The sequence below is a fragment of the Calliopsis andreniformis genome, unplaced genomic scaffold (genome assembly GCF_051401765.1).
Source record: "Calliopsis andreniformis isolate RMS-2024a unplaced genomic scaffold, iyCalAndr_principal scaffold0022, whole genome shotgun sequence".
Classification (NCBI taxonomy): domain Eukaryota; kingdom Metazoa; phylum Arthropoda; class Insecta; order Hymenoptera; family Andrenidae; genus Calliopsis; species Calliopsis andreniformis.
In genome coordinates, this window is record NW_027480432.1 from 5,608,216 (window position 1) to 5,634,039 (window position 25,824).

General features: G+C 41.3%; 1 protein-coding gene and 1 long non-coding RNA gene across 4 annotated transcripts; one reads left to right on the forward strand and one right to left on the reverse strand.

Annotated features, from left to right (window-relative positions):
- Positions 1 to 783: 783 nt before the first annotated feature.
- Positions 784 to 25,796, reverse strand: LOC143186707 (uncharacterized). 2 transcript variants are annotated; one of them, XR_013003096.1, is made up of 2 exons: positions 25,228 to 25,796; positions 784 to 969 (listed from the first exon to the last, which is right to left on the reverse strand). It is a non-coding gene; the product is annotated as an uncharacterized LOC143186707 (long non-coding RNA). The 2 variants fall into 2 exon arrangements; XR_013003095.1 differs by lacking the exon at positions 784 to 969 and adding an exon at positions 3,555 to 4,265.
- On the forward strand, positions 16,860 to 21,760 carry Src64b (Tyrosine-protein kinase Src64B). 2 transcript variants are annotated; one of them, XM_076390413.1, is made up of 6 exons: positions 16,860 to 17,055; positions 18,546 to 18,737; positions 19,257 to 19,467; positions 19,554 to 19,807; positions 20,073 to 20,783; positions 21,420 to 21,760. In XM_076390413.1, the coding sequence occupies exons 1-6, from the start codon at positions 17,013 to 17,015 to the stop codon at positions 21,632 to 21,634; spliced, it is 1,626 nt and encodes a 541-aa protein (XP_076246528.1). In that variant the 5' UTR covers positions 16,860 to 17,012; the 3' UTR covers positions 21,635 to 21,760. The 2 variants fall into 2 exon arrangements, with proteins under 2 accessions (XP_076246528.1, XP_076246529.1); XM_076390414.1 differs by having other exon boundaries at positions 18,546 to 18,677; positions 21,420 to 21,759.
- Positions 25,797 to 25,824: the final 28 nt, after the last annotated feature.

The following is a 25,824-nucleotide window of genomic DNA, read 5'->3' on the forward strand; positions in this document are numbered from 1 at the left end:
ATCCTCGAAGACTCGAAGTCCAATACCGTGGCGAGGACGAGGGGACCTTTGACACCTTGGCGGGCAACACACCAGCTCGAGGCAGCGGCTACTAATATCCTATGGGAGGTTGCGCCTTCCCATCGGTTATAATTCTCGGAGGATATAACTCCTCCGGTTTCAGGCGAGTTCCGACGCCCTTAATGCCCGAATCTAACGAAACGCCGGCGGAGGAAGCGAGAGGGAAATAGAGGGATCGACAATCGCCGAGGCTTAATGGTGGAATAGATGGTAAATTAAAAGTAATCGCCAGTCGGTCGATTTCCTGGCAGGCCCTTGCAGGGTGTGACGAAAATCGTGGATTGAGTTGGAATTGACGTTTAAAAATCTGGGGTGAGCTCTCTGTAGACACTCTAATAAGATAGTACAGATTTATTATTAGAGAATTTTTAAGAATTTTGAGCCTCTGGTTTTTGTAAAAATAATACCTACTTATAAATCCTGAGTAACAAAGATTTATGTAGACTGGGATTCTACAGTGTCTGCTTATGGTTTTGTATTTCTAGATGATAGTGCTAGTGAATTCTTCTCTTATCAGATACATGAGGAATACAGAGTCAAAATAGAATTCTTTTGGTCTAAAAAACTCCTAGATTCAGAGGATCTACGAGCTCATAACGAGAAAACACTGTGAATGATTATACATACCTGCACGTAATTTTGTAGAGAATTTGAAATAAAAAATTCTTCTAGTGAGCCTACTGTTTCGATATCATTTGAATACTCTTCAGAGAGTAGTTTATACCATGAATGGGATGTGAGGCTCTCGTTCGGACACCATGGCACTTTTCGCCATATACAGTCATGAAATTATCCGAGGCCTCCGACCAGTTGCTACCGGAACAGGCCTCGGTGGCTCGAAACGATCGATTTCGCAGAATAACGCCGCCAGCTGGTTATTCCAAGCGTTGGAAACTCCTTTCATTCAGTCTGCAAACAGAGAAAAAAACCAGCGGGCCATTTAGCTGCGGAAAATCAGGTCAAGAGCTTTCCGCTTCGGGCTTTCCACTCTTTCGACGGATTAATAGGCCTCCTCGCGGGAACACGGTTGTTACTCGAACAATTCTATTAACAACTCATTATGCAAGTATAAAGAATGGTTAATTGTGTTCGATGCTGGGTAAATGTGTACTTTAGGACCTGGATATTATTGCAGCGACGTGATTCGTGAAAGGTTCTTGGACTGAATGATTCCAAAGTGGAGGTTTCTGTGGCGATGTTGCAAAGCTGTTTTATGGAAACATACAGAAAGAGGCAAACAGTTTTAATACTGTATAAGAAAGTCTTGAATGTAGTCTATAGTGTCTAGGGTATGAAAATTAGTATATAGTAAAATATAGCGTATTAAATATAGACATAGTGTATAGTGTATGACTTGTAGTGTACAACCTATAGATTGTATGAACAGTGTATAGTACAGTCTATATAAGCACAGTGTAAAGCTTATGTATCCAGGCTTCAAGTTTGCCTGGTACACTGTATACACTCTGAACAGTGTGTTCTGCATAAAAAGTAGAGTGTAGAGCGTATAATGCATACTGTAGAGAGTGTTTGAATCCCTAGTGTGGTGTTTGAGCCATAGTGTGTACTCTTTGGAGCACACTATCACATCCTGCTCATTTAATATCAACCAAAAAACTCTTCAAGTCTCTCTGCACCGAGACACGACTCAAACTCCCCTTTCTACCAATCTCAAGAAACAGCAACTTTGCAGACACGCCATACAGCCTCCTTGTCTCGTCGCTCCGCGCTCGCTGCCTCAGCCAACCTATTTTATGCCCCTCGCAGAAGGAGTTGAATTAAGTTAAACTTTATCGAGGCCATCCCGAGGGGAAGACACGAGAACGTTTCCACCGATGTAGGTAAGAGTCTCGAGTGAAGTTCCCTCTCGGAGCTTTCCGCGTTTCCGGCGTTCTGGGTCGATAGGTCGTCACGCGGGCCAAGTAACCGACGCGAGAGAAGAAGAAATTCAGATTGGAGACATCCACCGACGATACGCTGCGTTATGTGTATCGCAGAGGAGCGAGAAGCCTCGTCGAATCATCGAATCCGATCTCTCCTAAGTGCAGAGCGTCCTTTGGCCTGAACTCTGTTCACGTCTTTCGCTTTTCCTTCGACGCGGGGCGTAGCTGAAGATATTCTGAAGAACGACTTCGGAGAAAACATCGAGGAGCCGTGAAAGAGAGGAGCCAAAGCGTTCTCCATTCGAACCGCGAGTTGCTGGAAGGAACTCTCAAGAATTCCCCCAAGAGATATCCAAATATCTAGGGCTATTTTCTGTTGAACTTGGTTGGACTTTATTTATTCGAGAGAAGGGAAGGTTGTTCATTTCTTCTTGGGCGTTCTTGGAAAGTGAATAGATAAATGGAGTTTTTGGGTATAATGGAAAGGAAGGGAGAATTGAAATAAAAGCTGCGAGGGAGGCATTTAGAACACACTTCGTTTCAGTCAGGTATGAGGCATTGAGTACGAAGGGGCACTAAGCCACATTTTCTGCAAATTTGAGTAAATAGTATTATTTTATTACAAAGGAAACCTATGTTTTTAGACTGTCCATTTTTTTTATTTTTTCAAGTTAGCCTATTCTTGCTTTCAATACCATATATAGAATGTCCCATACAATTGATCTATAATTAAACTTCTTACTTTCTACATCACGTTACCTATATTACTGTTCTCTCATACATGTACAATATTTTAACATGTATGGTTCTCCTTACCCGCAAATTAATTAATTAATAAATTAATCATTTGATCTTAGTTCTATAATTAAATAAAGTGTACTCACAGAGTGGCGCAGTAACTTCCGTACTATAAACTCCTCACTACACAAATATAATAATATTTAAAATTAAAAATCAAGATACTAGCACACAAGTTACCCTAAAAAATTCATCCCTCTGGCAGTAAACTTCTTATCAGTAAACCTCGAACCTACAGCAAGAAGCACTACCCAACCAAAGTAACCTTCTCTAATCGAAATATCTAGACGCATATATAACACATTCACGAGTCTACTCCCATAAAATTAATCCCCGAAATTGAAGCTCTCCAAGGAGTCCAATCACGCGAAGCCCACGGATTAATCACGAATCGCGCATTGAAATCACCGATAAAGAGCCATGAGCAACCGGTTTCTCGAGCAGCCAAGAGTCGTCGTTCGCAAGCCAACAAGCAGAGAGCCCCTCTCAGAGGACTAGGAAGTCAAGGTCGCTGGCTTTCGAAACCGTTCGCGTAGAAATCGTGTCAACAGGTCGATCGACCGAATCGATGTCAACGAATCAGAGGCTCCAATTGACGCGCGAGTCTCCCACGTGGAATGCGAAAAGCGAAATGAAGGAGTCGTGTTCTTCACACTGAAGCCTCGTTACAGTGTATTCGACGTGTTCTGATAGAACTCGAGTAAGGTAAATGTCTCGTTACAATTTAGCCTTGATATAGAGTCATAGATCTGTGGCAACTTTGAAACGAGGAATATGTTTCCAAGTTCAATTTATGCTCAAGGAGATCCATTTTACTTTTATCAAGAATGTGAATGATAACACGAGCAAGTAAAATCCTGTTTTTCTCTGAGTAATTCCATGTTAGCAGAGGTCTTATAACGAAGCAACACCTGGACACCAGCGCTAATTTTAAGCTTAGATTTAGTAAAAGTGTAGTACTCTAATAAAAAGGAAATAATGTTATCATGAACTAGCGTGTTCTGCTACTGTACCACAATTCAAATACTGTGATATACATTTTCCAACACTTGACGTCTTAAATGTCCAGGTGTCAGGACATTTACCCCGCAGTTTCTTCGATTTTCTCTGACGTTCGGGGTCGATGGCAACGCCAGGGCGAGCATCGCAACGCTGGCGAGGGTTCAGCCGCGCGTTGAGGCGCTCAGCCGCCTAACGACGTCTATTCTTCGGCGGTGACCTCTTCTTCGTGACTCACGGATGTTCCGTGACTTAGTCACGGCCCTCCTCCACTCTTTCTCTCTCTCTCTCTCTCAGTCCTCGGCCACGGTGACGTCGACGTAGCAGGTACCAGCGGCGATCGAAGTCACGAGGTTAAACGAGGTCGCCGCTCGCCTTGGAAACACAAATCGGTCTCGCGGTACGGTCGTCGATCTATCGCGATCGCGATGGTCCCTGGGGCCGTGCCGTTATCTCTGACGATGGATCTTCCGCGCTGAGAACGCGATCGCGTGATAGCTGGGGCCCCTGGGCGTCTTGGGGCATCTGCAATGGAAATGTGGCAGTCATTGCCACGTCTTGCTTTAGAGATATTGACGGTTAGAAGATTGGAGCTCGGTTTTGTAGTCGAAGTTAGCTTAGTTTCTTTTTTCTGAAAATGTATTAGGACATTAGATTCTAATGCAGGACTCAAAGTTGAAGCTTTTCTATTGTAGTAATAGTTACTACTTTAATTCTGTGCCTGAGAGCCAGGCTAAGAATAAGATGGACTCTAGTAGACGAAGTTAGAATGGACCTAAGACCATTTTTTTAAAAATCGAGTTCCATACAGCATCTCACTTCTTTCTTTTTATTTTATCAGAATAATAGTAAGGAGATAGTAGAATAATATTTCATGCATTCAAATAATCTAAACAAAGAAGGAAATAGCATTTATTGAGATGAAGTCCTGTACTATTGCACTGCTTCTCAATATTCATTTTAAATAACAATAAATTACAACCCTGTTCATAAACTTACTTCCAACTTCTTACACACTTTTTCCTACTTTTTAGGTACTTTTCCAAGTGCCTAATTTATAGATAAAGTACCTAATTTAATCACTACCTATAACAATTATTCTTACTTAGCCTACACATTCTCTATGAACTCGATATTCAAATCAGAACAAACCCTTTCCATCCCACACACTACCCAATTAAACTCCATAAACAATCCCCCATAAATTTCCCCGAAGAGCCAGCCAGCGAGTGAATCAAACAAAGATTTGCATAAGCCAGAAAAAAAGGCAGGAAGCTTCTATTGATTTCGTGCAATATCGTATCGAATGGCTGCAATGGTCTCCAGTTTCTATTGACTATTCCTTACCATCGTAACTCCCACGCAGGGGCTGAGGTGTGCTTCGAAGCTGGAGGGAAGCCCCTCTATTTCATAATCGATAAAGGGGTCCTACGTTTCCGTCTATTTATATGCCGCGAGTCGATATCTGCTGCTGTTAAATTCGCCGACGGGCTTAATCATCGGCTTTGAAGGGAATAATTGAGTTGCTTTTACAGCCTTAAGACGAAGTTAGTTGCACAGTGCCGAGTTCGCACGGTGTTGCAAATTTTCCCTCGGAACTTGCCGAAGAATTAGCTAGGTGTTAGTTCGTGAAGCTGTTCCTTCGCCAATCATAAAGCGTTGAACTTGTTACAATATTTGGGTGCTTGAATTCCTGGCTTGCAATATGTATTGCAAGCTGAGAAGCAGTAGTAGACGTTTATTTCATTGGCTTTCGGCATTTGAAAGGGGGTTTCATTAATACATATATGATATGTTATACAATTTTAATTTTTGTTACTATTATTAATACTTAGAATACTAATTATTATTATTATTTCTGTTATTTATCCCTATTTCTTTTGTCTCTCAAATTTTTCTCAGCCACTTTGATCCTTCTGTGTCCCTGAGAAATTCTGTCATTGAAATCTTTTTGTTCCTTCTTTCTATAGCTTCACACTCCTCTATTACGTGTTCTAGTGTTTCTGGTTTAATTTTGCATATCCTGCATACCCTATTCTCTGTTCTATTCCAGTATCTGTTGCCCCTCTCTTCATTTCCTCATCTAAATTTTGCGACTATTGGTTTTTGCCTTTTGTAGTATGTTTGCAAGTACTTTGGTCTGGTTTCTTCTCTCATTGTGACATATCTTTTATTGTATTTCCTGCTTCTTATTGTCTCATATTATTCCTGTAATTCTATTTATTTGAACTAAATCTTCTGCACGGTGCTTTCCTTATTGTCTGCAAGCTGAGAAGTATCTCACTTAATTTTGTACTATCTTCTGGTGTCTTATTGGGGATCAGCAGACAGGAGACTGTTACATATTTTTAGTTCGTCTCTGCTTGTCCTCTGTCTGTCCAAAAGGGAGTTGTTAATTTAGAAACAATTGAGACAAGTTAAAGTTGATATAATGAAGCACTGTGTGAGAGGCTCCAACTAACTTTGTACATGTATGTATAGTTCTATTTCAGAGAATTGCTTGGGGGTGCATAATGGCGGATTTTATGCCTCGAAATAGTTGCGTAAATTGCAGGAATTTCTGGGAAAAGGAATCTTTGATATGATAATAATGTTTTGCTAAATGTATTCACTGTATCTATACCTATTTATTCTCTGAAATTGATCCATGGCTAATTTTCAGGATTCCAGTTTAACTGGACCTCAGAATTATTGAATCTCATATAATATTAAATTCAAATTAAAAAAATTAAGATCTAAATGGCATAAAATTATGATCCACAGAAACTTAAAATTCTCCAACTATTCTACAGAAACTCTATTCAAAAATAGAAACTTTCAAATCTAAAATTACACTTTCTTGTTTACGTTCCAATTTCCCTAATTCCAAATCTAGAATTCAGGATCCCAGTAACATTGAATAGAATTCTAAACCAAGGCTGGATAAAAATTAGAAACCGTGGCGCAAAATGAAATGAACACAGCCCCAGCCTGCAGCGAACATTTCTCCACATCTGCCATGCAATCGACGAGACTAACGAACCGCTCGCTGAAATTAGGATCCATCTTCCTCGGCAGAATTAATTACAGAGGAACGTTGGACAGTAGTCCATCCGAGGTGCAAAAATTCCGCGAACCGCGTGCTTTAAACCGAGAATTTTTATACGTCCCCGCGTTTCACCGAAGAAATGATAATCCAGCGGCGAGCACCCAATTACCTGGAGGATCAGGGAACGCGTTAAAACGCGTCACGCCGTAAAAGTACGGTCAAGGACCGAGCGTTTCGAGCGACCGATGAACCCCAGAGGGCCATAGGATTTTGGCCAACGACGCGTAACAATGCGCTCGAAGGGAACCCTGAGGAGCTTGTGTATCTTCTTTCAAACGCTGGGTGGAGGTGAATCACCTCTCGAGCTTGTTTCTCTGGAACGGTGGACACAATCCGCTTGGGACACGTACGCTTTTCGCGAGGACCTGGTTTCCCTTACAGGGATTCACCTACTGAAGCACAAAGGCATTCCGATACGGGTGGAGATTGATAACTAGCCTCTGGTTATTGATTGCGGGGCTGAGTCGAGATTCTGGGTCAGCTGGGGCAGGAGTTGACAGGGTTTCAAGGAGGACAATTCTGGAACACTGTATATGAATGAATAATTTATTGGGAATTTTCTTTTGGAGAAAGGGAGTAGCTTAAGTTTGATGTGTTTGGAGGTTTGAATCTCCCTTTTTGTATTTCTTTAGCATTCCTATAGGGTTGATCCTTTGGCGCCCTTAGGAGTCTATGAGTGTCTATAGATGTCTCTTAATCTGTGCTTTTAATATCAAGAGTAGCACACTTGGATCTCACTAATGGAATATCTAATTTAGCAATCTAAATTCCTAGGTAGTCAATTACTTAACTGATACACCTAAAATCTCACTAATCGTATGTGTCTCACCCACTACCAACAATTATAAAATATTGTACACCATAAGGATATACACTGCCATTGAAATCACCGAATAAATTAACGCTTCATCTCTCCATTTCAAGTTTCCCAAATTCCTTACATCAGGCTACTTAGCTTTATTTTCCAAATTGGCAAGTTGAATCGTAAAAACCGAGGAGCAAAGGGTCCCCCATGGCAGAGTGACTCATTCTAGGACGGGAAAGGGAAGCACAGTGGATTTCCATGCATTATCGATCGCGTCTAGGACCAAGTAAAAGGCAGATATTATGCGAAGACATATGATCCAGGGAGTAACCATTTCGCTAACCAAGACGAGGCGTGTTTCGGGGGGGCCAAGGAGCCATCGACTCGGAGGCGTTGCAAATTACATTTCTGTCCCCTCAGTGAAACGTTCGCCGAGTCAAGGGGAGAGACCACTCTCTTTCCTGCAACCCCTAATTTTCGACGGAACTGGGGGCATCCTGGATACGGGGCAAACCCTGGGCTATTCTTCATGGATTTCTTTAGCGTCTGCATTAGCTGGAACAAAAATATTAAACTCTATCCTCCTGGCTGGGGAACTGAAGTTTCCTATATCGTGGACGTTTTGGTGAAAAGGGTCGGTGGATTAACTGGCTTCGTTTTAATTTAGAGCACGTTGCAGTGTAGTTTTAATACAGAGGCAAGGGGGAAGAGAGAGTTGTGAATAACTTTGGGGAAGGTTGGGGTGAATTTTTTGGTCTCCTCGTGAAGTTAGAAATGTTGAATATTTTGTGAGACTGTGGTATGGTAAAAGAGATCGTTTGAAAGATCATCAAGTCAAACCTAGATCAAATTAAACTCCAACCAAGTCCAATTTTCAAATAAAATTCAATTTAAATGGAATAAAAGCTATACCAAGTACACCTGAACCCATAAACTAAAGTGACACCATCCCAGCCTAAATCAAACCCATCTCAATTCCCTCCTCTCAAGCTCCACCCATTCCTCGCAAAATAATTCCATCAACCACCGACAAACGAGCCCCTTTCCAGGCCACCTTATTACACAAAAAAATGCGCAACACCAGAGATGCAATTTCATGCAAGTGCAGAGGCAATCACCTTGTCATCAAACGCTCCATCGCGGCAACACATCTCCAGGAATAGAAGCGAGTCTTATTTACGTGCTTGAAGCATCCAGAGGACATTTACGGAATTAGATGAAACAGGGAACGAGCGTTGGGATCGCTTCCAGCCTCGGGAGAGACTCAAAGATAGACGCCGCGATACAGGGAGAAGGAGCACTGTGTAACACCGACAGCGCAACTTCGAGGGAAATGCAAATGCGTCATAGACGCTGACCGAGGAAATGCAGCGGCAGGTTGCTTGTTTCCATGGGCCTCGAGGACCTCGATGGAACGAATCGTCTAGACGCGTTGCTCGGTGAAAAACGCGGGCCAAGTTTCATCCAGAGAAACGAATCCAAAAGGAAGAGGGAACTTCCTCGAACTGCTACTTAGTCACTGCAGCTGGTGATTAATTATTCAAGACAGGAAGTCCGTCATCTGCTTGAGATATGTGTCTTTAGTCATCGTAGTTAAAGATACCCAGTGACCTGACGATAGGACTTGGTACAGTGCTTACTCGCTGGAAGCTCGTTGATGAACTCGCCCCTGGTAACATATACAGGAATTGTCGATGCATGAAGTGAGATTCAAGCACCAGAGATTCATTTTTTAAGATAGAATAAAACGTTAGAAGTCTACTGTATTTGAATACAAATGCAATTTTAGTTTTCATTGTTTCAAAACGTATACAGAATTTTTTAGATAATTACTGGCAAGTAGAACATTCTACTATTACTAGTATTAATTAATTACTAGTAAATGTACTTGACCATTAGTAGATTACTAAGAGATATACTGAAAGATTACCAAGTTTCTACTTGTATATAATAAAACATGCTATCTAATAAAGTACTATACTTTCCAACTAGATTTCTAATCAACATACAAGGCTGCTAATACCCCACTAATTAATCCAGCACACTCGCGCCATCAAACCCCAATACTTCATCCCCCATAAAAACCTCTCCACCTTAAAAAAACGCGAACGAATCACGCTGCAAAAATTCTGCCACTTAAAAATCCACCCCTCTCGATCACCCCCCCCGCCAGCACGGTATCAGAGCGTGGCCAGCTATTTTTATTTGTCACACACAAGCACTAACCGGGTTTCCGCCAGGCGACCGACATTCCAATGGACACGCGAGCACATTATTTGCCCGGGCACGATTCATCATCGTGTAATCGTGTTTCGTGCACGGTGGATCTGGCCTCGCGCAGAATTCATTTGTGTATCGGACAGGAGGGGGGAAGTTCACTGTGCGCGCTCAGTGCACGCGTACGCCCCAGCGAGACGCAATAACGCCCGAACGCCAGCCACCCCTGCGCCATCCCTCTGCTGGGGTACAGCAGTTGCAGAAATCGAGTGTGCAGAAGGGGAGAAGCGCGTAGTCCCCGAAATCACGAGCTTATATATCCATTCAAGGAGATGATGCTCAGGGGTTGGAATAAGCCCGACAAATCTGCGGGGTCGCCGCCTGGACCCGCGTCTCCTCGCAGGAGAACGCTGCCTTCGGTCCCTGCTAGCGCGATAAAACTCCGAGGATTATCCCCCAGCTATATTTTGTCGCCCATTGAAAACGGTTGATAAACGATCGAGCAGCGACTATCGACGGGACGTCTTCTTCGAGGCGCAGAGGGATGAGGGTTGTTGCTTGGGCATGGTATGTGTCTTCTTTTTTTTTGAGGTTTTCGACGCTGTGCTGCTTGGGAAGGGGTTGAAGGTAGCTGGGAGAGATAAGGGAGGGTGAAAAATGTTTAGATGGTGAAAAAAGTTATAGGATATTTATGAAACGGTCTGGGATGGGGTGGATTTATGTGGGAAAGTGTTTTATAATATTTAATAATGTATTTTTGTGGAGTATTCATATTTTGCTTCTAGGAGATGTTGGTAATAGAAATAGTAGACTACTAGATGACTGTTAATTAATATATAGGATGGAAATAGTATACGTGGTGATATTTTTTAAAGGATGCTAGGGGTGTTCAAATGGAACATAAAATGTCCTATCTGAACTCTAAACTAACAATCAGAAAATTCTCTAATTTTTCAGATACTGTTTTCAGAAGAGCAAAAATATAGCAAAAAAGTCTTAATAAATTTTTTTGTATCGTTCACAGTTTAACTGTTATAAGCCTTAAAGTTTCAAGATCTTTCTAAGAAATGGCAATAGCTCCTGAACGCAGCCAAAGCTCTCAAAGAAACCACCAGAACCCCCATAAAGGAATCCAATCGATCCACCCCTAGAAAAACTGTGCCACTTCCCCACGATCATCCATCAATCACAGCGCAAAAACAAAGAAAAGCTATATTACCGATCCCCAGCAATCATCGCCATAGATGACACTGTAACCCAGCGAGCGAAAGAGGCTGTGGGCAAAGCGAAAGGTTTCGATCGGTGAACCAGCAAACGGGTCGTTTAACACACGCCATTGTTCGAGGCTCCTTTCACCAGGAAAACTCTGTTCCTGGGTCGTCCTGTGGATGCACTCTCTCACCCCCTTTCCACGCACCTTTTTTCATCCCCCGAGCTCCCCCTTAATCCTCGAGCATTGTTGCGCGAGGCTCGCGGGCCTCCCAAAGTGGCGGCCAAGTGCGTCAGGACGAAATTTTAATTCGTCTTTGTCCAGCACGGCACGAAACGACGCCATTGTTCAGTCGTTGAAAGCCCCATCAGATAGCGAGCGGATATCTATGGGGTGAGTCAAAAACACTGGTCGAGGCGAAGGGAAGGAAAGGGAAGATGAGGAATATTTTTTGTCGAGTAAGCGTTGTTCTGCCTTGAGATTCTTTTAAGGAGCCAGGCTGAGACACTTTGCAAGTTTGTGAATATTGAGTCACTTGTTTAGAGTGAATTTATTATTAGTTGGTAATTAACTCTTTGATAGTTGGAGATTCTAAGGCGACAGTTTTAGCTGAATTATCAATTTTTAGAATTTGTTACTGAGGGACCACAGAGTCTTGATATTAAAGTGGTTCGTGAATTTTAATATAAGGTAGGACTATATTGACAGCAGCTGAAGTGGTAAGACTGAAGTGAAAGTATTATATGTATACTATAGGTACCACATCAGGCGAGTAATTAATTACCCAAAGTTTGGCTGGAACTTCATGGAAACGTCACAGTGATTTTTCTGACTGATTTGTTTGACAGGTTGCCTACTAACCCTGGATGACAGCTTCTCTGTACAGCAGGGGAACCAACTCATTTTCAAACCCTCCTAATAGAAAAACCAGATAAGATTGAAAGTATCGTTCCCTGCGATAATATAACCGTTTCAAGTTTTCCTGTTTCTGAATTGAGGTCTCTATTGAACTCCAATTCTGAATGAGTCTGTACATACAAATGGGCCACCGTGGGATATCGACCGACCCTCTGTGCGTGTATGGGTTTCCCTCGTGTGAGTCCTGGCCGTCACAGCGGAGGATGAAGGTGGTAGTGTCATCCTCAGCGAGATTCAACGTGTGCCCATGGTTTCATGGGGTGGCTAGGGTGAGGGCCAGAACCGTGTCCCAATCGACCAGGTCCACGTTGCCATTCCATTCGAATATTCGAGACACCCCCTCCTGGGTCGTTTAATTAAAAACTTTCCCTGAAAATGCGGGACGCTGGCGTCTTCTGATTTAGGGAACGATCCTTCGTCCTTTCTGAAAGTTCTGCCTGTCCCGAGCTGCCTCTTTATGGGGAGGCTTCTTTGTTCGATGGATGCTGGGCATATGGGCGATTGCAAGCTTTTTGATCGTACAATCACAATCAGTAGGGAAGTTGCAAAGGAGAGTTTTGTAAATGCAATCCTTCTGAACTGATCAATTATTCTACTGCAATAATTTCTGTATTGATATTTTACTTTACTTTAGTCAGAATGAACGTGAGTCACAGAGATCACAATAAAAATTGTCACAAAGTTCTACGAACTTTGATATGTCAAAGATAATGTACTGATGTCAAATTTTGCTTTACATAAATTATGCTTTACATAATCCCAAAACATTCTTCATTCTCACTGTGGAGAAGATAAATTGCTCGACAAGCAGATCGATGTAACATCGAACACACTTTTCCAAGCGATCTCTAGGCGACAAGCAATTGCCATGGTCTTTCTTATTAACGAGGAATATCGAGTAGGAGAACCACATCCTGAATTACAGCAGGAGAAATTGCGCGCTCGAGCGTAGGAGAAGATTAAGTACCGTGCCGATATTAAGTGTCCCTGTTCGTGAACACCTCATAGTAGATTCATTGATGTCGTTTACGAACTCCATTTGCGCGAATGATCTTACAGTCACGATATAACCGCCTTAGAATTGGAAATCCATCTGAAGTTCTTCTTTCTTGTAGTTGGATTGCTTGTTACCGAAGGGAGCTCTGAGTTCTCGACAGAGGAAGTTCAAATGAAAGATTTAGTGGATGTGGAGATTGTGAGATCCAGAAAGTAGAGAACATTCTACGTTATTTACAACTTGTAATCTAATTTTATGTATTTACGACTTAATTTATAATAAATATTATGAAAATTCATGTACAGTACTGAATTATAGGAAGTTTAAATATAAAATGAAGTTTGGATAAATGTAAATCTTCTCATAAAAGTAACATTCATAAGCTGGTAACGAGATGAGAGAAGGTTACAGTGAATGTTTCACCATATTCTTGGTTATACTACTTACTGAATGTCTGACCTTATTCGAGGTGATAACAGGATAGCAATATACATAGTAATATGATAATAGTATCGCCTCAAATACTGTCAGACATTCAGTAAGTAGTATAACTCAGAGTTATGTCAGACGTCATAAAAAGCTAAGTAGTACGACCTCGAATATAGTCAGACATCCAATTGCCTATCATAAGCGAACATAAATGGCAACTAATTAATTTTCTCAAGCTTCCTATTACTCCACAAGATTTCTAATCCCCCTCAACTGAACACAGACGCGCTGACAATTTAATCTACATGCTTAAATGCCCTCAGACAGGAAAAAGACACCGAGTGAAGTTCGCCCACTAAATTCCACTAAAATTCCTCTTACCGCGAACACTTTTTCCTCGAATTGTCCCTCAGCCACCAAATGCTCTTAATTCAGGCCAGATAAAATCCACGGAGGTCCGTAACGACTGGACGGAAGTCGAGCCGAGCACATCCTCATTCCGCTCAAGACAAATTGACCCTCCTCCGACCAGTCTAAAGTGGTCGAAATAAAATTTCAACTAACCACGTTTCACCTCGCTATCCACCTTCCGCTGCTTTCAGCCAGTGATTTCGTTTCTCGTTGCTTTATCGTCGCTGTAATTTATTTATCGGTCGCTGGGAGCGGTGGGCCGCGGAGGACGAGCCGCGTTTCCGGTGCAGCGGCGCGACACGTGTAGGATGACGAGAATCCTGGCCCGAGACGCGCCTCGGGTGCACAGAGACCGAGGAAGCTGCCTTCCAGACGGGATATTAAACACCAGCAGGATGTTGGCGTCTCGAAATGTTGCTAGCTCTTTGCATGGCGAGCACTGCAATGCCAGGCGGCTTCGTAAATATTTAGATCGTTCTCGATTGGATGCTGGATAGTAGCGTTCCGCGAAAATCGTCGCGACGAATGGGAAACATAGTGGAGAGCTGTTTATTAACATTTTTCGGGAGAGAGGCTGTGTGACCATGGTTTGTCTTATTTGGAATTTTGCTGCTGGGAGTTCTGTGCAAGGACTGAGATAGAAGGGCTTTGAAAATTAGGATTGAAAATAAATGGAAGCTTGAATATTCTAAATGCCAACATTGTTGCAAGCGAAATTTAGTCGATGGCCTTTGAAGTTGCAACATTGTTGCAAGTGTGTCCCAGCGTTTATATTTAAAAATGTAATTACTAAAAGGACTCTCTTGGCGTGTTTCTCTAATGATGAATCTTACCAATTACTTTTTTATTCCCATAGGATATTTATAGTACCTACTTATTAAATATTTCAAATTTTAAAGGCCACAGGGTAATTCGACGATCTCAAAATATATTTCAAACATTTTAAGCCTTCAATATCCTGAAAGTCCTCAAACTTTAAATGATCTTGCGATGCCATCCTCGATTTGAAGATTTCCACACTTAGCAAAATTTTAAAAGTTGATCGGAGTAATCTGACGAAACGTTCCAAGATTTCTTAAATCTGGCTAGTTCGCGGAGGCAGTTCATCCCCATAAAATTGGAATCGCGTTTCGCAGAAATCTGGAGGTGGGCGAGTCGCTTTCCACTTTCGAAATAAAACGAACTCGTGCACAGGCTTCGTATCTACGACTTCATAATTACGCGGGACGTAATGGTGTCTCATAGACGACAGGAAGTATCGTCGGATCCAACCAAATGAACCCTCTAGACTAAGTTCATTTAGTCTCTTTACTTCGCGTGGTTTCGACGCAGACGATTGCGTCTTGTCGAAGAACGAGCGTGAATGGAGGAATGTGTCCATTCGTTCTGGGATTTTTAGAGCTTGAAGAAGTCATCCAGAATGCAGGACGCGTGCTAGATTTTTTATAATTCGTATTTTTATTTTTTATTCTGTATTCGGTATTGATCGCTGTCAGTGGAAAATGCATACTATTCGCTGTGGTGTTTAAGCCCTGTTTTCAGATGCACAATGAACTGCATAGAATATTTAAAAGAATATGTATTCTAGCTTCTGAAAATGCCAAATTAAATTTCTAGATTTGGTGAAGATAATTCATTTAGAAATGAATAAACTAAAAAGTTGCAAATTTTCTATTCGCTAGTAGGAATTATTTCACTATTTTATTTTATAAAACTAAGCCCTAAATTGAGGGTTGAATATTTCACCTCAGACCTAAAAAAAACTAGTTTTAAAAAACTACTTGCAGGACAAAAACGATTTGACTCATGTTGCACTCGTGGTATCGTGACTGAAGAGCGATTCTAATTTGGTATGTTACTCGAAAACAGTCGTCGCGTCTGATTTGCCTCGTGCCCAAAGGAAACACACAGGCAGAGGGAAGAAGATGTATTGCTGAGAAAAAGAGTGGCAAGAACACCTGGCAGGGGTGGCAAGAACGTCTTAAGTCTTCTTTAAATACTGAGTGATCGATGATCCCCGAGTGGAATTCCAGAGCAGCCTTATAACATTGTAATGCTAAGTCTGCTCGAAAATCCCATCCTTTCTTCCTTTATCATGATAATATCTTGACTTTTAGGTCATACTCAACGACTGAAGTAACGATCATTATATTCTACTGTGATAATTGCCTTTCTTGAAGAGGAGCAAGAAAGGGGATACTGAAATTAAGGTTGCAAATGAATTTAATGTTGAAAACTGAATTAATTGGAATTATTAAATCATAGTTATTTGAATTTGAATTAAGAATAATAACTAAATTTATAGTAAGTATATAGTGATCGTGACTGAAATAGAAATAGACTAAACTTGCTTTAGAAATCGAAACGAAATTGAACTAGTGACCAAATTTAAGCTCGCGACCGCAACCGAAACCGAGCCAGCAACCGAACTCTTGTTACAAATCAATCAAAATCGATATTCCCAAAAAACCATAACCGAAACTGAAATCAAATTTGTAGTTCCCATTTAAATCAAGACTGTAACCAATTTTGAACCAGAAATCGCGAACAGAACCGAAACAGTAGCCGAGTTTCCATATAAATCAACGCAACTAAAATACCAATCTCAAGGGCCCAGGACTGTAACTGTTACCAGAACAATAATAACAATAATCAGAGAAGCTAGGGGAACCTCAACTACAACCCAATCAAAACTCGACTTACGACTTCAATTTCCTTCGCCTCACCTTCGAAGGGCCTAAAAAACAAAACTCCCTAAACAGTTACCACCTCGATCGACCACCCAAGAGCCTCCACTCTGCTCTCTAATAGACCCGCGAGCAAAAAAAAAGGAAACACAGCGAGTAATAAAGCGTTATGGTTCGAGCGTTATCGAGCCACGTTATTCTTCTCGGCTGAACGATCTGCTTCCCCCGTAACCGCGAATTATCGCGTCCTGCGAACAGGCCAGAGCAGATCTCGAGCCGCGGCGGTGCGTAACAGCGAGGAAAAGGGGAATCACGGTCGATCCTTCTGTTTCACCTTGCAGGTGCGCGGGATCGATAAACACGCGATGGAGAGAAGAAAGTGATCCGAAAAAGTCGAAACGAAAGCCCCTGTCGCTCGACCCACGGAGATGGAGACTGTCCTCGTGGCCTGTGCAGCCGCCGCGTAGAGCCAGGATCGCTAGGGGAATTATCGAGCGACGGTGATCCAAGATGGGCAAGTGTTGCAGCAAGCGGCAAGAGCCACAACCCCTCGGTAAGTAACCTCCAACTTCTCTGCCTTCCCTACTTCCGACGCGCAGCTGTGCCGCGAACTTTCGTCAACGTCTCGAGCATTCTTCTCGAAACTTTCGAGCAGGCGAGCGGCGGCTGCTGCGCGCCAGAGCGGAGAATCGAACGTGATTCGCTGGGGAATGATTCTGTAGCTCGATGGCGAGTGAACTCGCTCGAATCTGGAAGCAGATTTGTTGCTTGATCGCTGGAGCTTATTTAAGGTGGGTCTACACTGCACCAGGGTGTTTGGTAACATGTGGGACATACTTTGGGGGTTGATTGTATGCTTGAAAATAATGGGAGAAATTGTATAAACATGTGTCCTATCTGTCTTCGTTTATGAGGTATAATGAATGTTCCTGGTTTAATTGCCTTTATAGAAGATATTCGACATGTCCACCTTTCGAGTTATGAAACACCCTGTATGTTATATAAGATTTTTAAAAATAAGAGAGAGACATATGTATGACATCTCTCTTTTCTATTTCTTTAAAATGTTGTATAACAAGATTATAGTGTAAACCCAGCTTTAGGTTGCTAGAGAAGTTCATTGTTTCGAGTAGAGTCCTCCTTTCTGGGGGGAAATTAAAAAGCTGTGGAGATAGAATTCGGTGTAAGTTCAGTAGTGGATAAAGGACCTTGTCTTACTTAGATTAATTTGAGTTTTATGGAAGAAGAAATTGAAGAAATATGACTTCAAGAAAGAGAAACTACGATTAGCCTATGTGAAGGAAAGTTGACTATGTTTTGACTATAATATAGTGTTAGTTTCAATTTTCAGAGGAGGAATATTGCATTTAATTTCTGTAGGATGTAATTTCATATGTCAGAGAGATCGTTAATCGTGCCCATGTAAAATTCATTAACATTTTACAGGATCGTTTGAAACTTTCGAATGGCGAAACTAGGTAAAATTTAACTATATATTGCAGCAACAATATACGAGTCGGAATACTGCTTCAATTTTAAATTTAAATTACATTCTCGGAACTTTAGATTAAATCAAGTCTTCTCCTGTGTAATGCAGCGAAAAAAGCTATGTTCTGTTATTCAGAGACTTCGTAATCGAATGCAGAATTGCTTAGTACAGGGACACTGGAGATATCTCTCTACTGTCCAGTGAACCCTTTGCTTCAGCAACAAGCTGTAATAAATTAAATATACGACTCAAGTATCCTATCGCTTTGGTAAAATGTAGTTCTGTAGCATCCAAGGCATGATTTAATGAATAGTCAATACCTTCTACTGTATAATTAATGAAATATTTACAATTTCTAGAAAAAGAAAGAAGCTATTGGAAAGTATACTTCAAAGTATAGAAATCTAAAAAATGCAACAATCTTCAAACAGTAAAAATTCCCAACTTCTAAAATATAATAATTTACAAACTATTCGAAACGCTTCAGAAACTCTACAAAGAGTATCCCTCAGAAGATCGGTTATCAAACTGTCGGCTTACAAACGATTGCACAGGTTACAAGAAAGCAGACACAGGGCTGAGCTCAAAGCACAGTAATGGGGGCTCTCTGGACCGATACACAGCTGATCCGAATCAGAGGGGTGTGCAAGCAAGGGCGGACATTATTCGACCCAGGCCGACACCTTGTAAGCTACAGATTCCGCATCAACCACGTAAAACAAGCTCGCCTGTCGTTATGCCTGCATGTGTGTATTTTATTTTATTTCATTTCGTTATGTAGCATAACTTCTGCTTCAGAACACGATGAGAAATTTTAGTTAAGCCTGGCTCATTTCGTTCTGTTTTTAACAGAATATTCTTTTGATGTTCAGTTTAATTATACAGAAGTGTCCAATAATAGTTAAAATTTTCAGGAATTAAAATTAAAAAACTGAAATTTTAGTATTGATCATGTGAATGTTTCAAAATTTAGAGATGAAAATGGTAGCTATAACTGGTCACTTCTCTAATTATATTTGCTATGGTCAAACAATGTTAATTTCAACATTCTCAGCAGTCACAGGAAGTCTCAAATTATTTTACCTTCCCGTGACCTAAAACCCTTCTATCGCAGCTAGAAACTCGAACTAATTATAAGATTAGGAGCTTTATCAACACGTTCACTGTCCTAATCCTCAGCCTAGTGCATCACATAAGTTGCATGTGAACACTGTGGACAGTGAACGCGTTAAACAGCCACCTAACTCTCTTGTTCTGTGAAACAGCACACTCCCAAAGGGCGAACAAGATCGTGGTGGCTCTGTACAATTACACTGCTCGCGAGAGCACCGATGTCAGCTTCGTCAAGGGCGATCGAATGGAGGTGTTGGATGACTCCGAGCCCGACTGGTGGAAAGTTTTGCACTTGACAACTTTGCAAGAGGGTCTGATTCCTTGGAACTTTGTCGCCGTTGAGCGTTCGGTGGAAAGTGAAGAGTGAGCTGCCCTTGAAATTAATTTACCCTGTGCTTTTAGCTGCTCCTTTAAATGAAAACGCAAAATAATTGATTTCTACGTTGCAGTTGGTTCTTCGAAAATGTCTCGCGCAAGGAAGCTGGCAAGCTTCTCTTGGTGGACGAGAACCCCAGAGGAACGTTCCTGGTGAGACCCAGCGAGCACAATCCTAGAGGCTACAGCTTGTCTGTGAAGGACTGGGAGGAAGGAAGGGGTCATCACGTGAAACATTATAAAATTAAGCCACTGGACAATGGAGGCTTCTTCATCGCGACCAACCAGACATTCCCCACTTTACCTGCTCTTGTTATGGCGTACAGCAGTAAGTGGGAGCCTTTTTTCATTATGAAATAGCTGTTTTTGAGTTAGCTTCTGGCTCAGGCCTGTGCAACTGGGCTCGAGAGCAAGAGCAAATGAAGACCAGAGTCACAGAACACGCTAGATAAACTAAATTAAGATCCTCAGATCATTAGAAATTCTCACAGACGATCCTATTGCTCTCATAGACCCAGTTTCCACTTTGCTCTCGCTCCAGAGTCCCAAATCACACTCAACAATTCTACCAGCTGGTATTTTCAATATTCCAGAGAACGCGCTGGGTCTCTGCCATGTTTTATCGAAACCCTGCCCCAAACCACAACCCGACATGTGGGATCTCGGGCCCGAGTTGCGTGACAAGTGGGAGATCAATAGAAACGAGATCCAGCTGATAAAGAAACTGGGCCACGGCAATTTCGGCGAGGTCTACTATGGCAAGTGGAGGAACAAGATCGAAGTGGCTGTGAAAACGCTGCGACCTGGGACCATGTCGACCGAAGCATTCCTTCAAGAGGCTGCGATAATGAAGCAGTTCCGACACAGACACCTAGTCGCGTTGTACGCGATCTGTTCGAAAGAGGAACCGATCTACATTGTACAAGAGTACATGTGCAACGGTAGCCTGCTGGACTTCCTCAGGACAGGGGACGGCAAGTACATGCAATTCGAGGACCTGATTTACATAGCGGCGCAGGTAGCTTCTGGCATGGAGCACCTCGAGAGCAAACAACTGATACACAGGGACCTGGCCGCGAGGAACGTGCTGATAGGGGAGAAGAACAAGGCGAAGATCTGCGATTTTGGCCTAGCCAGGGCGATCGAGGACGACGAGTACTGTCCTAAGCAAGGGAATAGGTTCCCTGTTAGGTGGACAGCGCCTGAAGCTATCGTCTATGGCAGATTCACTATCAAGAGCGACGTTTGGTCTTATGGAATATTGCTAATGGAGCTCTTTACTTATGGCCAAGTTCCTTATCCTGGTAAGTCCATTTGCAATTTGCTCAAACGACTCTGGTTATTACCAACGCGTGAATTTGGGACTGATCCTATGGAAGATGATTTTATTTTGGTAGCCTATTCTACCCTTCTTGAAAAAGAAAAAAGTGTCAATTTTTTTAATTTTTAAGCATTCTTTAAATATTCCATCACAAGTAAGGAGTGTTTGAAAGGAAGAATTTATGAAGCTACTTTTACATGATTCTTCCTCATCTCTAGGAGGAGTAGAATATGCTAACAAAGTAGGACCACCTGTTTTGATACCAGCTTGTATATTATGTGACCAAATTCAAATTCGCTGATCTGAGCTGATTGTACACCCTAGTTTCCGTTGGACCCATGAGATTGCACACTCTAGTTCCCTCTAGTTTCTTCTGAACCCAAAAAAAGTACACACCCTAATTTTCTCTGGACCTAAAACGTTATACATCCTAGTTTTCTTTAGCCTTAATAGATTGTACCCCCTAGTTTTCTCTAGTCCCAAGAGACTGCAGATCCTAATTTCCTCTGGACTCAAGATATTGTACACTCTAGTCTTCTCTGGTCCTAAAAAATTCCACACCCTAGTTTCCTCTGGATCTCACTGACTACCTTTCACATTGAGATGTCTGATGTTTCAGGTATGCAGGGTCGTGAGGTCATAGAACAAATAAACAAAGGCTACCGTATGCCCAAGCCATTGAATCACCCGCTGCCGGACAGCATTTACCGATTGATGTTGCAATGCTGGGACGTTAGCCCCGAGAATCGGCCCACGTTCGAGTTCCTGAACCACTACTTCGAGTCATTTAACGTCACTAGCGAAATACCGTATCTGGAGCCGCCAACGGACTGATACACAGCTCACATGCAGAGTCACCTGGTGCCGCATGGTCATTTCCATCCAACGCACATCAACTGTGCCATGGAGTTTTATGGTATCTATTGCTAAGCCTCCGTCGAATCTGGGGACGTTCGAGGTTCCTTCTTGAATGGCCAATTCCAGGGGAGAAAAGAAACCAGCGAAAAACGAGAGAAATTTATCTCCTCGCGGAGGCAAAAGAGAAACGAAGATTTTGCAAGGTGGCAAGAATTTTGTAAACGTTACCAGATTTCTCGAAGCAACTGTTGCATTGAACGCTGCCAAAAAGTCACCACGGTGATCGCGAGTATACTAAGAAGTGCTCCTTTCGTTTATTCCTTTAGACTCGTTTAATCTTTTGAAAGAAATTCAACGATCATCGAGCAAGCATCCCAAGAACAATGATCTTGTGTGCCATGGAACATTTACAAGGAAAAAACAGAGAGATTAATTCTTGTTCATAACTGTATAGGACGTTTTTCGAGACATTGAAACTTTGTGACCAATCGTGAATAACTGCCGACTAATACTGGGTTAAACGACTGATAATAAGATTATAGAATCTCTACCCGTTACGTATCCAATGATGTATTTAAGGTTTAGCACGGAAAAGAATCGTTCATCGTTCGAACTATTTAAAATTAAGCATTTTCACAATTTGAAGAGTATAATATATATATAAATAATTGACGAAGATATTGATAATCTTACAAAAGTGTTTAGAGAGTAGAACGGAACGAGTTGACAACTAAAAAAAAAAAAAAAGTAGTATTTTAAATGGTAGAAGATGTAATCGATTTGTATTTAGTCCGTCAGTGTACGATTAAAGCGCAGAAAAAGAGGAGTCTGCGTAATCCGCGTGATTACTTCTCGTTGATCTCGAATCGGTCGCGACTAACTTTTCCTACAGTGCAAAATTCGTTCTCGACTGCGACCTATCGAATGCACAAGTCCTCGACAGGACACAATCACGTTCTATAAGATATAAGCTACGAATTTTCCTTTCGAACAAGTCGTGTAGGACAATATTTTATACGAAAGATTGATACGTTTTATACGTAAACCAAAAAAGGAGACAAAAAAGGAATTCTCGATGTACTTTCGTTCTACAAAGAGTGTATTTTCCAAATACACATTCGAAAGCACATGCTCCCCTAATATACATATTATTTTCACTGTGATTACCCTACAAAGAAAATCTGAAAACTGCCATTTTTCGCAACGTCTGTAGCATTGTCTTTGTACTAAAGAAATTCGTGTTTAAAGACAGTCGAAAATACGATAAAAGTTACTAGAAATGGGAGAGACGTGAGTGCGTGTCGCAGAAAGCGACGACTTTATCGATATTCGCGCGGATCTATCGAGAGAAATAGGAGCTAGAGATACTACTCGATGTAAGGATTAAGTCATCAATGTTGCTCGTACAAAGTGTCTGAGAAATTGTAAATTTTCTACTGAATGTACGAAACGACAAGTTAGGGGTAGAGTTTATTAGGCGATAGGCCTGTAAGGTAGATGTACAATCTCCTCGGAATATGAAACACGAGATTCCTTTTTCCCTCAGTTTTCGAGTCTTCGAGAAACAGGTTTCGATTCCGAGGACATATCGTTGTCGCATGATCGTCCCCCGCGGAGCGTATCGTTTACCGTAAGTCCTTAGAAATACATTGAACTATGTCACGATAAACCACGATGAGCCATTATGACACTCTAGGATATTAACATTTAAACAGATACGAAAGGAAATTAAGTGAACGATGAGAGCAAAAGAGACGTGAACGTGTGAAAGTGTGATAGACGAAAGATATTGCGAGTGTAGTGAGTTGTTACACCTGTGTCTGTGCGGTATTTTTTTTCACGAGCATCTTGCCGTGACATTAAGAGACTAGCAATAAAATGTCGTGCTCTCAGTTAGCCCCGTAACCATTGCTCAATAGAAGAAACCACCGCTCTCAGAACACGTTCACGAAGCAAATTGTAGCGCACTGGAATCTAAAGAGTCGGATGAATGAAACTGCATAGCGGAGGCAAAAGATTTTTACTACTAAAAATCTCTAGAAACTCACTAAGTTGCACGGTGGATTACTGAAATCTTTGGAATTAAAATTGCCAGATTTGTTTGGAACAGAAAGTACTATGAAATGCTCAAGCATAGGAAAGAATCTTTTGCTTCTACTGTGCACACTTGTAACTATGAATGATCCGAGATACGTAAATGATACTATCGTCATCGATTCAGTGGGACACTTTATGGCTTACGTTTAGCGGGACTCGTCGCGAACTCGACATTATATTGCGAATTTATATAGTATACATAGTATACCGATAATATAATGTTTTTTACTATATGATTAGCAAGGCGAACCGTCATACCTTCGTTGTGTGAGTTGACTAATTTATTCTATATAGTAACGAGACGCGGTGAATGCGCGTGGAGAAGTATCATGTTTACGTAGAGTTTAAAAGGTAGCATTACGTCCAGTAAACTTTTCTATGAGCGTTTTATACCGATCAAAATGTTGTTGTGTTCCCATAAGAAGAGTGGTCATTTTAGGGTTTCGCTGACGATCATGTTGTCGCCATAGCTCGTAGACCTAACGATTGATCGTACGAACACGATTCATTGAATGATGTAACAGAAAGTAACACGATTTGAGTTTCTTCTCTATCTTAAATCTCGCTATCGAAGTACGCATCGTTTCATCCAAGCAGACAAAGAGAGTAGTATATATGAATGTTACATACTGGTAAGGGCATCATGTGGCCTTTCCACTGGACCTAGAGACTGATATTTAGACGAACAGAAACAATTTCAGGACGAAATCTTTTTAAACGAAATTCGCGAACATTTTTACCAAATTAGTGAGAGGCAAAAATTCGAGGGTAGTTAAATGCATTGTGATTTCAAATTTAAGCAGGCACTAGATATTTATTGTAAAATTATTATTTGAAAGAGTAATTCTCGAGAGGATATTTCTATAAAGAATTTAAAGAGGAAAGGGTATTGAAGATTTTTAACTTTGCTGATTTGAAATCGAGCTCTGGTCGGAAGACAATGCCTGTTTCAAATCGATCGGTGAATATAGGTGTTCCGATTACGAAAGAAGCCGTTACGAATGCAATAATGCTGCTATCATCGTTATGCGTCCGGTAGTCCAAAGCAAAGTATACTTAATATGCTAGCTGGTTTTACGCAACAACATAAGGCTATCAATTTTTTAGTATTTGTCGAGCGTACGTTGCTACGTTCAGATATAGAATGTTAAGGTTGTAGAATTTAAAATGATTCGAGCTAAACTTTTGTAGCCTATAAATTGTCTGTCGTCATAGCTACTGATCGAGTAATATTTCATAACTTTCACTCTATTTTTACGACTAATCGGGTAGCTATTTCTACTGTTCTAATCGATCTTTTATCGCTCACGGAACCGTGATACCTTTAAGAACCATATTCTCATTCCTTCAATACGTGTCGTAATTAAACATTTAGACAACATTGAAGTTCAGTTTCGCGTGTGTACTTTTCATCATACTATACCATATAATTTCTTGATTATTAGATAAATAACTTAAGAATGTTTTATTACCTTCTGGGTCAGGTTGATTTTTCCTTAATAGAAGTCCTTCCTCTCTTGTCTACATATTGCGTCTCTTGGATATAATCTTCTGAGACAAACTGTTTCGCTTTTGTATCGTCCGTGATAATTATGTCCAATCGTGGAGTGTAGCCTTTCGAGGGAAAGCTCGATTTCTCTTTCTTTGAAATTCGTTTCGTTGTGGCTCCGTTCAAATGAAATTTTAATATAAATCTGTGATATAGCGACAGACCTCATGTTTTGATACAGAGTTTGAGTAATTGCGCGGGGCTACCACGAAATTATGCCAGGAAGTTGCTGAATAACGATTTTCTAGATGTTAAAAAAAAAGAGAAAGAAATGAAAATGGTCGTCACGTGATGCGCACACCAAATAGATGGATATTTTTTAATGCATTTAGGCTTTTCGTCGAGATTTCTCATAGTACACAACGCGTCAACATGGTTCACTCGTACCTAAAGTAAAATGGATCAATATATTGTCATTGTTTATGTACCAAAGCTTATTATCATTAAGTAATTTAATGATTACTTTGTATCATTGTATTAAGTATCACATAAGCCTATGCAGATAAATATATTATGTATC

Bases quoted from the DNA above. Each gene is read 5' to 3' on its own strand.
- Src64b (XM_076390413.1), top strand. From the start codon at position 17,013: ATGGGCAAGTGTTGCAGCAAGCGGCAAGAGCCACAACCCCTCG. The intron at 17,056-18,545 runs GTAAGTAACCTC...ACGATTGCACAG, and splicing joins GCAAGAGCCACAACCCCTCG to GTTACAAGAAAGCAGACACA. The intron at 18,738-19,256 runs GTGTGTATTTTA...TCTGTGAAACAG, and splicing joins GCCTGTCGTTATGCCTGCAT to CACACTCCCAAAGGGCGAAC.